Source organism: Peromyscus leucopus, chromosome 9 (assembly GCF_004664715.2).
Source record: "Peromyscus leucopus breed LL Stock chromosome 9, UCI_PerLeu_2.1, whole genome shotgun sequence".
NCBI lineage: Eukaryota > Metazoa > Chordata > Mammalia > Rodentia > Cricetidae > Peromyscus > Peromyscus leucopus.
This window is the reverse complement of record NC_051070.1, coordinates 45,357,178-45,371,175: the sequence shown is the minus strand read 5'-3', so window position 1 is coordinate 45,371,175 and position 13,998 is coordinate 45,357,178. Positions and strand designations below refer to the sequence as shown.

The window sequence follows — 13,998 nt, the reverse complement described above, 5'->3', positions numbered from 1 at the left end:
GAAGACAGATGCTACAATTTTCTCTCCTATCTAGAACCTAGATTTGAAATTATCCATATATGCATGTCTATATATGTATGTTTTTAGGTCATGAAACTAGAAAGGGGAACATGGGAGCTGAAGAAATTTTAAGGGAAGTGGGAAATAGGAAACTAGAAAACATAGAACAATGACGCAAAGCAAGTGAGTGAGTGGAAAAAGGAAGAGAAAGAGCTGTAAAAGGAGATGTCGAGGAGGAGGGAAATGAATCAGAACAAAGCACAACGACAGGTATGCATGAAAGTGTCATTACTTAGTGTGCCGAGCCAAGCAGTTCATATAGAGGTGGTGGGTGAAGTAAAGAAAATAGCCATATTTTATGCTTTCTATGTTTGGTTGAAAAATCAGCTACAGTTAATTGGTGTGGGTCAAAAGTACCAACTTCTGAGTCTTAGCCCCATTGTTTAGTTAATCTAGTGATTTTTTTAGTATATGATTTACTATCTGGGTATTTATAAAAAATTTATTAATCTCTAAATTTTTTTTGTTGTTTGTCTTTGAGACAGTGTCTTTTATGTAGCCCTGGCTTGTCTAGAACTCGGTGTGTAGACCAGGCTGTCCTCAAACTCACAGAGACCACTTGCCTCTGCCTCCCAAGTGCTGGCATTAAAGATGGGCACCACTGTGCATGACCCTTGTTATCTTTTCAACATATCAAAACATCCTAAAACAGTTTCTTAGTGCTTTTGTGTTTCTATAACAAAATACCTGAGAAGGGTAATGCATTTTTTTTTTTTTAAAGAGAAATTCATTTGGTTCACAAATTTGGTGGCTAGAAAGTCCCAAGAGCATGGTACCAACACCTACACACCTTTGGGCTGTGGGAAACAGTGAAGTGGAAGTGGGGGCAGACACGTGAAGAAGATCAAGAGGTGACTAGCTCTGAGTTCTCAAAACACTACTCCTTCTTACCTAATCTGGTCCTGCAATGCCCAGCCCACTTTTGTGAGAATGGCATTAATCCCTTAGTCCCTTGTAAGAGCATGTCCAACCAACATCTCTTAAAGACCTCCCCCCACAACACTCATACACTGGAGATTAAAAGCTTCAACATGGGTCTCACTGGGGATGAACCATACCGGCAGCATAGTAGGTATAACAATCTACAGCAGTGGTTCTTCAAGTGTGGTACCTCGGGCAGCATTTCCTGTTGCTGTCAAGGTAGAAGTAAAAGCAGAAGGCTTGGTGGGAACTGAGGCAGATGGTCACGTGGAGTCTGCAGCCGGGAAGCAGAGTGGTGCATGCCGGCTCTCCGTATGCTTTCTCCTTCCCCATTTTTTATTCCGTCCACATTCAGGGTGGGTCATCCCTCCTTAGTTAATCCTCCTGGAAATGCCCTTACGGATGGGTCCAGGAGGTGTTACTCCTAGGAGAGTTTCAATCCTGTAAAGATGACGATGAAGATCAACCCGTGCAAACATCGACTGGGAACTTATTTTTAAAAAATGCGTGTTATCGAGCCTCACCCCCGAGCTGCTGAATCAGAAATTCTGCCCTTTAACAAGCCTGCCAACAAGCCCTCCAGGTGATTCTGATGTATGGTAAAGGTTAAGAGCTGCTGATGTGCAGCATAGGCAAATCCCCAGCCTGGACTCTACATCACAGTCTCGGCACCGAGGACGGTGCAGCAATTTCACAGTTGGCCTTTAAATCCAGTGCCTTGCATTTCAGCTTTAAGGCTCTGTAGAATGGCTCACCATTGCATCATGTTGAAGCTTCCAGATACTACTCACAGAATTGCAGCTCCCAAGTTCCTATAAAGCACTGGCAATTGAGGAGTGAAAAGTCTTTCTCGGGGTGAACAAAGACTATGTAACAGATAAGGGATTAATTTCCAGTGGCAGTCTCCTAATTCTGTATTCATAACGTTGTATGCATGCTAGGCTACCCATGCACCATCTGCTGATATACATTAGGTAATTGGGCACCCAGCAGCCCCATTTGCATGCAAAGGTGGTTGCACACCTCACATTACAAGTCTGAAATTAAAGTCCAGGAAGGAGCAGGCTGAAGGCTCGCAGCTAGGAAAATAATGAGATAAGGAAAAATGGCTTCTGTTAATCAGCACTTTTGGCCTCTCCTGTTCTGTCTTTGCTAATTTGCCCTTAGAAATGGGACATCTCAGGTAGAAAAGAGACTTCTAAGAGCATCTAGGGGTTTTGTTTTAAACCCATACTTATAAGATGGTTGCATTTATCCACAGCATTTTCTCCCAAACTGCACCCATATGTATGCCCCAGTCTGTTACTGTACTTTTTAGTTTTACTTTATGAAGTATTCGTGCTCTGGTGGGACCACATGCCCCGGCTCAAAAAGAGCCACCCCGGCCCAGACTCACAGCTGGGATCTGTGACACTGTACTTCAGCTAGCCCACACTTCATTACACAGCCGCTGTGAGCCAGGCACTGTGGCGCGGATCTGAAAAACATACCAATGAAGCCTACCTCTGCCCTTAAAGGTCCACTGTGTTTTATAGAGTTCAGTATTTCCTGTATCTCGTGTGGAATATTTTTACTTACAAAAAAAAAAAAAAAAAAAAGAAAGAAAAAAAAGAAAGAAAGAAGCTGGGGAGATGGCTCAGTGCTTACTGTGTAGGCAGGAGAGCCTGACTTTGGATTCCCAGTACCCAGGGGGAAAGTCCAGCATGGAGGGGTGTGTCTCTGACCCCAGAGACACAAGGGAGGGATATGGAAGGATCAGAGATGGGGGGGGGGGCAGGCTCTGGCCAGCCAGTCCAGTCAAAATAGGACTCCAGGTTCAGTGAGATATCCCATCTCAAAAAATAAGGTGACAAGAAACAGAAGACACCAATGCCAACCTCAGACCCTCACACATGCATGCACAGGGAAGTGTATCAGCGCATGCAAGGGCACACACACACACTTGTACCTCACCTGTTAAAGAACAAAGATAAAACTGAAAAAAAAAGAATTTTTCTTTGTTGTTGGCCTTTTTTACTCTTTTGGGGGGGGGCACCACCGAGCTCCCAAATAAATCACACACAGAGGCTTATTCCTAATTATAAATGCCTGGCCTTAGCTTGGATTGTTTCTAGCCAGCTTTCCTTAACTTAAATTAACCCATCTATCTTTTTCCGCTGGGCTTTTTCTGTTCTCTGACTTCTGGAAATCTTACTCTTACCCCATGGCTTGCTGTGTAGCTGGGTGACTGGCCCCGAGCCCTTCTCCTCCCAGGTTTCTCCTTCTATATATTCTCTCTGCCTGCCAGCCCTGCCTGTCCTTTCTCCTGCCTTGCTATTGGCCACTAGACCATCAGGTGTTATAGACAGGCACAGTAACACAGCTTCACAGAGTTAAATAAACGCAACACAAACAAAAGTAACACACCTTAAGATAATATTCTACAACATTTCCTTGAGTCCCATGTTCACAGTGTCCTTGCTTCTCTGGGCTCCTGATTATGTTCAACCTGTGTCCCCAGGAGAATGAGGAGCCCAGGAGATCAAGGCTCATAAGCATCAAAACCTAAAAACAAGAAACAGACTAGTGGGCTAGTCACGTGGGTCACAAAGAGGATGTGGCTGCATGGCAAAAGACTTGGACTCTGGTTTGTCTGAACAAAGAATGCACCAGATGTCCTTCCTGGTGTTCCTTTTCCTCCAAAAGTGGGTTACAAGAGGACGAAAATCAATCTTAAAGTGGGTGACTCCCAAGCGCCACCTAGAGGAGAGATGTCCCACACGCCCCGCCTACCATGAACCAGTGGTGAGGGAATTCAGCAGGAACTAGTCACACCCACTGCCCTGTGTTTGTTTATTTGACCCTGTCCACGTGTTCTGCAGCTAGTTTGGAAGGAAGCGGAGAACAGAGCTCTTAAGGAAGGTTATCGCGGTGTGCGCACGCTTTAATCCAGCACTCGAGCAGAGCAGGTGATCCTGTGAGTTGAGGCAGCTGGGCTACAATGAGTCAAAAGGGCAAAACTACGCAGAGAAACTGTCTGAAAAAAAAAAAAAAAAAAAAAAAAAAAAAAAGAAGGTTATTCATACTGTCAGATGCCTTAGGAATTGGTCGTGATAACCACTTTCTTCTTTTTATTCCAGTGCAGGCACGTACACCTTGATAGCACCGAATGCAAGTCGAAGGCAGAAGATACAGAGAAGTATGCACACGCATTCATCCAAGACTCACAGTGCTTCTCATTGGCCTTATAATTGTTTTGGTTTTTTTAGTATTTTTATTTTATGATTTATAGAGATTCATTGGATCTCACCAAGGCCTTAAAAAAAAAAAAAACCCTAGCAGTTTTAATTATACTTGTAAAATTATTCTATTGTTAGCCCTTCTAAGTTTGTTTCTCTACATTAGTAACAGAACTCATGGCATGAGTGAGTGTAAGTTTTGGATTTTTCTTGGGTTTAAAAGAACCTCACACCTGTTGTTATTGTTTGGATCTGGTCCCGGATATATCAGGCAACTTGGTGATATTTTAATGGTGCCATGAATACCTTTGAAACAGACAAGCTATATATTAAAAAGATCATAAGTAATTTGTACCTTTTCTGATATGTTCCATCTTCCCTTAACGGACTTTTTTCTTTAGCCTCTGTATTCCCACACTTCTGTAACAGTTAATCTAGCCTCCACAGTTTTATCTTGTATAATCACTTTTTTTTTCTAGATAATAACCTAGAAGGCAGGGACCACATCTGAATCTCTTGCTGTGTGCCTTGTACTTCAGGCACAAGCATCAGGTTTAATCAAGGCACCGTAAATACAAAGCTTCTAATGCTATAGCATTATTTTTAGTTGCTGGGAGAGATAACATTCATTGAGCTCACAAGGACAATGTGTGCCTGTCCATGGCAGGCTGTGCAGCTGGCTCTGGAATTCTGTGCTCTCCCTTATTAGGTTATTGTTAGGGAATGCAGTGACTAATGAGGACATAATGGCACAGCCAAGAAAGTCATTATCTAAAGGGACCACACTCGTCAAGTATCAACATGGGTGGCACAATGAGTCACTATAGCAAATGACATCGATCTGCAGTTGACTATGGGATCGGCAGGCATTTACCCAACAGAACCCCGAGGTGCCGACATCTTTCAGGCTGCGAGTTCAAATTTCTAACAGGGATTTAAGAGTCAAAAATCATCTGGGGTTCTGAAGTGTTTCAGAATTTTTCTTTTACTAATTTGGAAGTTTTTATTAATGGTCTTTTGGGACAAGCCAGTCTAACAGAGATCAGGTTCTACGCTGGAGCAACAGCACTAAAATCTCGCGGGCGCCCCCTGCTGTCTCGAGCCCTGAATATTTGGTCAATGAAGAATACAGGGGTGCCAAAGCGCAGTGCTGTCTCCCTCTCCAGAGTTGCAGCCCGCTTGGGAAACATTCAAAATAAAGCAAATACAGGCACCAGAATTCTTTGAGGATGTATATTTACCTGGATCTTATTGACATATGAATATTCTAGTTTTTGTACACATTTGCTATAGAAAACCTTTAGAAATAATTCATGAGGTTTTCAGAATGTCGGTATTAGAGGGAAAACTATACTTCTCTGTATTAGTAGGAGTTTAGCTGTTGTTCAAATTTGCACCTTCTGTGCAGACACTTGGGAAATGCCATGGGGTGGGTCCAGCCTTCCTCCAGGGGTGGGGCTGGGAGGAAGCATCTTTTGCCTGGACATCTTGTCCTCTGGTTCTGGAGACTCGGGAACTGCTCTCTGCTAGTAGTTTTGATGTTTGGGATGGCCGGGTTTCTTTCCAAATTCTGACAATTGATGACTTGCTCTTTCTCACCTGGTTAGTTGCTGAGCAAGAACTGGCAGACCTGGAGAGGTGGAAGCAGCAGAACCGGGCCAAACCGGTCCACTTGGTGCCACAGCGGCTGGGTGAGTGTCAAACGGAAAGCCAGAGCCGGTAGGCAGGGTCACTCGCCTCGACTGAGACCTGCCGTGTCTGCCGTCCTTCGTTCGCAAGGCTTGTTCTGTGGGTGTGTGTACTGCTGGAGATGGGACCCCTCCGACAAGAAACACTGAAGTGCGCGGGTAGATGGTTGTTTCTGGTATTCTGCAAGGAGCCAATGCACCTGCCACAGTTGTGTGGGAATAAAGTGATGGCTTAATTGGCAAATAATTTAGAGCCTCTTAGATGATCAGCTCTGAAGAAAGCTTACCTGGGGCGCTGCAGATGCCCTGTCACAGCATCGTCAGGCTGTGAGGAGAAGCCATCACAGCATATTCATCACGGTAGTTAGATGCTAATGTGGCGAACGCGAAGGGAGAGTCAATTCGGAAAGCAAAATGAGAGGGAGCTGGGGACCCAGCTGTGGGTGCAAAGAGAGATGTCACTCGGGTTTACATGCTAGGGCTGGGGACATCTGAGTTGGCAGAGCCGGTGTTGCTGGCGTGATGGACTGTCTAGACCCCCTGTGTGGGGTTTGGGATCTTCAGAAGGGATGTCCCCCAGTGGGAGCCATTTGCTTCCTGTCTTGATGTCTCTTCATGGCCAAAGCTTGGCACATAAAGGTTTAGCACAGTTCCAGTTCATACAAAGATACTGCCACCATAGTCCGAGAGAAATAAGAACAATGTAAAGCTAAGTTGGAAACCTCTGAATGAGTGGAAGTAATAGAGCTATAGATGTCACTCTGCATATTTGCCTGTAGCAGAACAAGCCAGACTTGAGGAGCCCAGTTCAAACGTGTCCTTCTTGACATGATTTTGAGGTGAAGTAAGAAATTACTGTTTGTTTTCCTTTGTCCTTTGAGACAGTCTTGTTCCAGCAAGTAGTGCTCAGTGCTAGGCACGGGCCAGACTTGGTCACCTCCAGGGTGACTTGGGATGTGTACTCTTTCATGAGATCCACACTATTGATAGTGAAGATAACACTGTTGTGTCCCTTCTCCTCCAACTCAGGAAGAGAGGCCATCGGAGGTGCCATCTGAGACGGTGCACAGCCAGGCTAGTCTTTCCTGAGACTGGCTTTCACATCCCTAGTATTGGGATTACAGATTTACAACTCTGCCCAGTGTCAGCCAGATCGTCTTGAGGACCTATCCGACTGTGGACTTGTGCTTTTAGGCTTGGATTCTCAGCATCCCCTTTCCTCCCAGAAGCTCATGTTGAGGGTGGTTTTCATTAAACCCCTCCGTCATCTTGGTGTGAAACCTTTCTTTCCCAAACACAAACACAGAAGGAGGTGGAACTTAGGGAGACATCCTTCCTCAGCCCCCAGCCTTCCTCATGCAAACTCTTTTTTATAGGCTGAAGGGATTTTCTTGAGCAGATTCTTTAAACTGATTTTTAGTTCTTCCTCCTGGATCTTTCTCCGGGGCCTGGGGACCACCTCACTCTGGAATTTGGAGAGCCTGGCCCCTGTTGTTTTACAGCCTCCACAGAAAGTGAGCAAGATCTCAGTGTCTGCCTGTCTGCTCTATGAAGTTGTCTTCGTTAGGGTTTCTGTTGCTGCAATGAAACAGCCTGACCAAAAAGCAAGTTGGGGAGGAAAGGGTTTATTCAGTTTACATTTCCATGTTGCTGTTCATCACCAAACGCAGGCAAGACAGGAACTCAAGGGCAGGATCCTGGAGGCAGGAGCTGATACAGAAGCCATGGAGGGTGCTGCTTACTGGCTTGTTTCCCCTGGCTTGCTCAACCAGCTTTCTTTTTGTTTGTTTTTTGTTTTGTTTTTGTTTTTTTTGTGACAGGGTTTTTCTGTGCAACAGTCATGGCTGTCCTGGAATTTGCCTTGTAGACGAGGCTGGCCTCAAATACACAGAAATCTGCTTGCCTCTGCCTCCCAAGTGCTGGGATTAAGGTGTGAGCCACCACCGCCTGGCTTCAGCCTGCTTTCTTGTGGGATCCAGGACCACCAGCCCAGGGATGGCACCACCCACAATGGAGGGGCCCTCCACATTGATCACTAGTTGAGAAAATGCCTTACGGCTGGATCTCATGGAGGCATTTCCTCAACTAAGGCTTCTTCTCTCTGATGACTCTAGCTTGTGTCAAGTTGACATACAAAACCAACTAGTATAGAAGTATCTAGAAATAATCAGGTATGTGTCTCTGTTGGGAGATAGGTGGCTTTTGAAAAGCAAATTATAAAATGTGTTAACCCTTAAAATGAGTTTTGAAAAAATGTTTTAAAAAATACTTAGACATTTGGCTTCCTCCATTTTTTTGACTCTTAATTTATCGCCTGTGTCTCTATCACTTAAAATTTTGTGATGATTGTAAGAACTACAGAGAATAGTGTGACAATAGCAATAAAGCTTTATTATTCCCAATTCTTTCCCATCTTTCCCAACAGAAGGGGCCAACCAAACTGGCTTCATGTAGCTCAGAAGAAAACTACCTTCAGTGTCTTTATCAGATCAATTATAAAAACCTCTGTAAATGCAAACTGTTTTCACATAACTTCTGAGACAGTGACTCCTAAAGAAAGCTGACACTTTTAGTAACCAAAGTGCCAGAGAATTATTGCAAAGAGCTCTCTCTTTTTAATGAGAAAATGTATTTATTGTTGTTTTGTGTATGTGGGTGTCTTGCTTGCACGTATGATTGTGCACCACCACGTGCAAGCGGCACCCGTGGATGCCAGAAGCCGGGGTCAGATCTCCGGGCATTGGAGTTACAGACGGTTGTTAGCTGTGATGTGGGTGCTTGGAACAGAGCCCACATCCTCTGTAGGAAGAGCCAGTGCTCTTAACTGCTGAGCCATTTCTCCAGCCCATGAAAGGAGTCCTTTTAACATAAATACCAAGCTTGTATAAACACAGGGAAATCACCAAGCGACAGCTCTTAGGCTGATTGTCAAGCTGTGAGGCTTTCTGGCCCCAGATAATTCTGGTTTAAGAGTAGGAGCAAATAAATCATCGTAAATCATTGTAAGTCCTTGTTTTTGTCTTGAATACCAAAAAGGGGGGGGGAGCTGTAAATGGCATGATGGACTAACAATTACTAGGTAGACTATTTAAAAGACTGGAATAAGTGATTTCAGAGTACTCAGTCTAAATGGAATAAATGCTGCACTCCTCCCAAGGCTCAGGGATCATTGCAGAGGAAGAGGCAGAAAGAGTGTAAGAACTCAAGTCTGTGCATAACTATGAGGAAACATCTTTCTGGACACAGCAGGGAAGCTGCACATATAAACTCAAAGTGGTCAGGACAGTATGTACAACAGCTGTGTAAGCTCAAGCCAGACTGTACCAGGCTTTTCCTTTTGGGCCCCCAACCAGCTCCCAAATCATGACCCAGAGACTTATTATTAGTTATGAACGCCCGGCCTTACCTTAACTCTTATTTTATCTGTTTCTCTCTATCTACATTTTGCCCTGGACCTTTTAACTTTTCTTTCTTTCTTTCTTTCTTTCTTTCTTTCTTTCTTTCTTTCTTTCTTTCTTTCTTTCTTTCTTCCTTCCTTCCTTCCTTCCTTCCTTCCTTCCTTCCTTCCTTCCTTTCTTTCTTTCTTTCTTTCTTTCTTTCTTTCTTTCTTTCTTTCTTTCTTTCTTTCTTTCTTTGTATCCCACTTCCCTGCTCTGGTGTCTGTCTGGTGGCTGCCTGGCTTCTGGCCCCTGGCGTGTCCCTCTCTTTCATCCTTGTTCTCTGTTCTCTATTTGTTCTCTCTGCCCGCCAGCCCCACCTAGCCCTCTCCTGCCTAGCTATTGGCCATTCAGCTTTTTATTAGACCGATCAGGTGCCTAAGCCAAGCAAGGTGAACCAGCAACACATCTTTACATAATTAAATAAATGCAGCATAAACAAATGCAGCACATCTTTACATCCATTAACAAAGCAGCAGAAGCAACTATATCACACCTTCACAGGTTAGAGTAATATTCCATAGCATAAACAAATGGAACACGTCTTTACATAGTTAAAATAGTATTCCACAACACCAGACCAAGCATCAGCATGGAGAGGGGAGCTGGACATACAATTCTACCCCTCACCATGGAGCCACTAGCAATTGTTAGCTGCTGCTGGGAGGTGTGTATGCAGGGTGTTCTCTAAGCATGTAGTCCTCAGTAAGCTGACTGTTCTCTAGTGGGAGACCACACACCCAAGAATCTATGGGCAGCACAAATTAGTCTTGAAGAATTTAGACAGGATGCACAGTTGAGTGGGTAGGGAAGAGGGGGGTATCTGTGAAGAGTTGGGGGAGGGGAAATGAATATGATCAAAACAAATTTGTATGAAACCCTCAAGGAACTAATAAAATATTGAGAAGAAAAGAGTGGTTTATAAAGAGCACATACATCTGTGGTGTCAAGAATCCTGAGGGTTTGGGGGGTTCCCTGCTTGAACATAGGGCAGCAGAGGTAGGGGAAGAAGAGCAACTGAAGCCTTATTGGTCATTGTCTTTACTGGGGTAAGGAATGGCCAACCTGAAGCAAGAGGAATGTTCCATATTACCTAATGTCTAGTGTGGCCCTTCAGATATGATTTCAATCTAGGTGAGTACTTTAACGTGAATGATTGAAAACCCTAGTGTTATCATCCTTTAAAGAACAAGGTCTCAGCTGGGCAGTGATGCGCATGCCTTTAATCCCAGCACTCAGGAGGCAGAGCCAGGCAGATCTCTGTGAGTTGGAGGCCAGCCTGGTCTACAGAGTGAGATCCAGGACAGGCACCAAAACTACATGGAGAAACCCTGTCTCAGGGAAAAAACAAAAAGCAAAAAACAAGGTCTCATCTTTCCATCCATTGTCTTTTAAGTAGCCACCACTCAGAACTTTGGCTGTGTTCTGATGTCGAGGGATATGAAAATGTTGAACTCACACTTACCATGCAGACTTACCATGCATTAATTAGTACTCAACAGCTGGCATTTCCACTTAATACTCCTGTTTTACTTTTACGGCTATTTATTTATTATTTATCTTCCTTAGGTGGAAGCCAGTCTGAATCTGAAGCCAGGCAGAAACAACAGCTCCAACAGATGCGATCTAAATACCAGCAAAAGGTCAGAATCCATTTCTTCTAGTTGAATTTCAGCAACAAATTTCAGTACCAACATTTCCACATAACCATGAAATAACACAGTGACCCAAAATATAAAACCTTCAAATCAACTGCAAAATATAATTCTCCAAATAAAAAGTGCCAGGAAGTGAGAAGAAAAAGGAAAAGTATCTAGAAGTCTTACCCAAGCCATGCATACTAAGCCTGTCTTTTGATTAAAGATAGTCCTTTAAATTATGTATTAATTATAGTTTAAGATTACTGTTTTCATTCCAGAGAATGGTTTTGCTTATTTCAAGCTAGTGATAAAAGTAGTACAAAAATGATTTAAGATAACGAGTGATTTTTGCAACAAATATGATTTTTATAATTGAAAATTACTTGCTTTCTCCTCTTGTGTGTATGGATGGACACACACACACACACACACACACACACACACACACACACACGCATGCACAGAGAAAGAGAGAGTGAGAATGAGAGCTAGATAGAGCAAGAGAGAGAGAGCGTGTACTTGAGATATAGACAGACCAACAGACAGACCCATGAAGAAACACTGAAATTCTCAGGCAGGAAAAGCAGTCTGGCCATTCTCTGAGATCTAAGTGGCTTACAGTAACAGCCTATAATCATGGTGAGGTAGATCACAAACAATACTGTAATTTGCCTTTCATCATAATTTTGTGTTCCACAAGTTCAGACTGAAAAAATGGTAACTGTTTTTTTGTCCTCTGTAATCTCAACACAATTTAGCTAAAGAGAGATGAATCTCTACGAATCAGGAAGGAAGCTGAGGAAGCTGAGCTCCAACAAATGAAGGCGATCCAGAGGGAGAAGGTGAGCAGGTGGAGGGGGTGGGCTGACGTTGGCTGAGGTCAGCGCTCTTCTAGACACTGTCTGCATCCTTCTCTTTTAACCCTCCCTGGAATCTGAGATGGTGGCTATTATCCAATTGTGCAAATGAAGAAGCGGCAGAGAGAGGGAAGATAAGGTGCCCGGTGGCCCTCAGCTAGAATTAGGTAACTGGGTTTCATAGCCCAACACACTGGCCTCAGAGCTGGGGTTCGGAGTCACCACACCCACCGGGGCACCTCTTAGCAGTGTGCTTGGCCAGAAGGCAAAGCCACAAGTGAGAGAGAAGTCAGTGGGCCATTGTTATATTTGTATGCAAATACAGCGTTTTCTAGGGTGAGCTTGGTGAAGGTGAACACAGTCCTTCACCACTGGGAAAGAGCATAGGCTGGTCTTTTATTTAGTATGTCAGACTTTTCTCAACCTGACAGCCATGCTTTTGTTTTGATATAGCATCCAGAGCTTGGGGAAAATCTCTTACAAATGCTTGTTTGCTAGAGAACAAGAAACAATACAGAGATGGTATAATCAACCCCCTTCCCTTCCTCAAAGGCCTGAAAAGTAAGGATTAGTGTGGGGTCTTTGAGAGCAGGGAGCCGACTCATGGTTCTGAGAAGTGGTGTGTGTGTGTGTGTGTGTGTGTGTGTGTGTGTGTGGTGTGTGTGTGATACTGTTGCAGATGCCTTTTAAAAACACAGCTGTTGCCTGCTTGTTTCTCTCTCTACCCCTCTCTCCTACCCTCCCTCCTTCCCTCTCTCCCCTCCCTCCCCCTCTCTCCCTCTCCCCTTCCCTTCCTCATCTCTCTCTCTTTCTTTCTCCCTTTCTATTTTCTTTTTCCTTCTTTCTCTCCCCTTCCCTCCCCTCATTTTAAGCAATAGACTTACTTATTTTATTTATTTATTGATTGTTTTTGAGACAAAGTCTCACTATGTAGCCTTTCCTAGCCTAGAACACACAGAAACACGTACCGCCTCTGCCTCTTGAGTGCTAAATTAAAGGCATGTACCACCACCAGATGTTTTTAGCAGTTAAAGTTAAGGAAGCCAAAAGCTAATGGCTTATGGAACACTGGGCAGGAATACAGGTTTTCTCTCCTTGTAGGAATTCTCTTTTTGCCTGGGAACAGTCTAGATTCTTGGAAAGTCTATCATTATTGTCTGACCTTGGATAGGCTTCCAACTTTCTCAAAACTCTTCCTGTAAAATGATTCTACAAGTACCACCTCCAAAGTTCAAGAGCAACTTGTTGCCATAGAGATGCAGGTGGCACTGAGCCTGGACTTGTACATACAAACTGTAATAAAATATTGGATATAAATGTATATAAAAAGCACAGGTAGTTTACTTATAAATTTTGATCCACCGATCCACTACCAGTTGGCTATCTATTACACAAAAGATCTCTACTGGTTCTCTCTTTTACTACACTTCTGTTCTTTGTTGCTTTCTCCTCCTCTCTCCCACTTGAAAAGCTGGAGCTTTGGTCTGTACCTGTAGGGACGGAGCACATCTTGCCCAGTCTGCCTGCACGTTCAAGTGGGACCAAGGAAAACACCACCAGGGACGGATTAAAGACTAATAGAACCTGAAGAATTTTTGTTGTTGTTGTGGTTGCATCTAAGTCATGTTTAGTGTCATTTTGTCCCTGTAATTGGCTGGCTTGTGGGTTGCTTATAGTTCGTTTCTTCATGGCTTCATAACACACGTTCTTAATGCGTGGGTGAAACTCTGATTCTGCTTTCTTCTAAGTCACACCACCACTGTAGAGACACAGCAGTCTTTGGGCACTGAAACATTAATTGGATTAGCCTTTCTAAATTGATAATTATGATATAAATTTGAAAGTGATGGAGAGGAATCGGCTCTGGAGCCTTTCTCATGAGAAGGGGAATGAGAAGAATGGGCATTACCTGGGATTTGCTAATGTACCCACTTGGACGTACTGCATACTGCATCTTGCCATGCTTCCTGAGTTGATTCCTGTGCAGATAAAATTTTGTGGAGTATTAATTTAAGTGAGTCTTGATTTATCTGGCTGCTTGGCTTCCACTGTCACTGGCTGAATATGGTGAAATATTTCTGTTGAGTATAAATCTGTGACCGTTCATGGCTCTGTATGCTGGTTTAGTGGCTTGTGTCAGACCGAAGAGTGGATATTCGCTTTCCAGAAGTGACATA

At 43.8% G+C, this 13,998-nt stretch overlaps 1 protein-coding gene across 7 annotated transcripts in view; it reads left to right on the top strand.

The window, feature by feature from the left end:
- Nucleotides 1–13,998, top strand: part of Epsti1 (epithelial stromal interaction 1) — a 102,435-nt gene that overhangs the window by 17,599 nt on the left and 70,838 nt on the right. For all 7 annotated transcript variants that reach the window (XM_037208372.1, XM_037208373.1, XM_037208371.1 and 4 more), the window contains exons 2-5: nt 4,101–4,159; nt 5,807–5,890; nt 10,894–10,967; nt 11,723–11,806. In XM_037208372.1, coding sequence (XP_037064267.1) covers nt 4,101–4,159; nt 5,807–5,890; nt 10,894–10,967; nt 11,723–11,806 — 301 coding nt within the window. The remainder of the gene's footprint in view (nt 1–4,100; nt 4,160–5,806; nt 5,891–10,893; nt 10,968–11,722; nt 11,807–13,998) is intronic.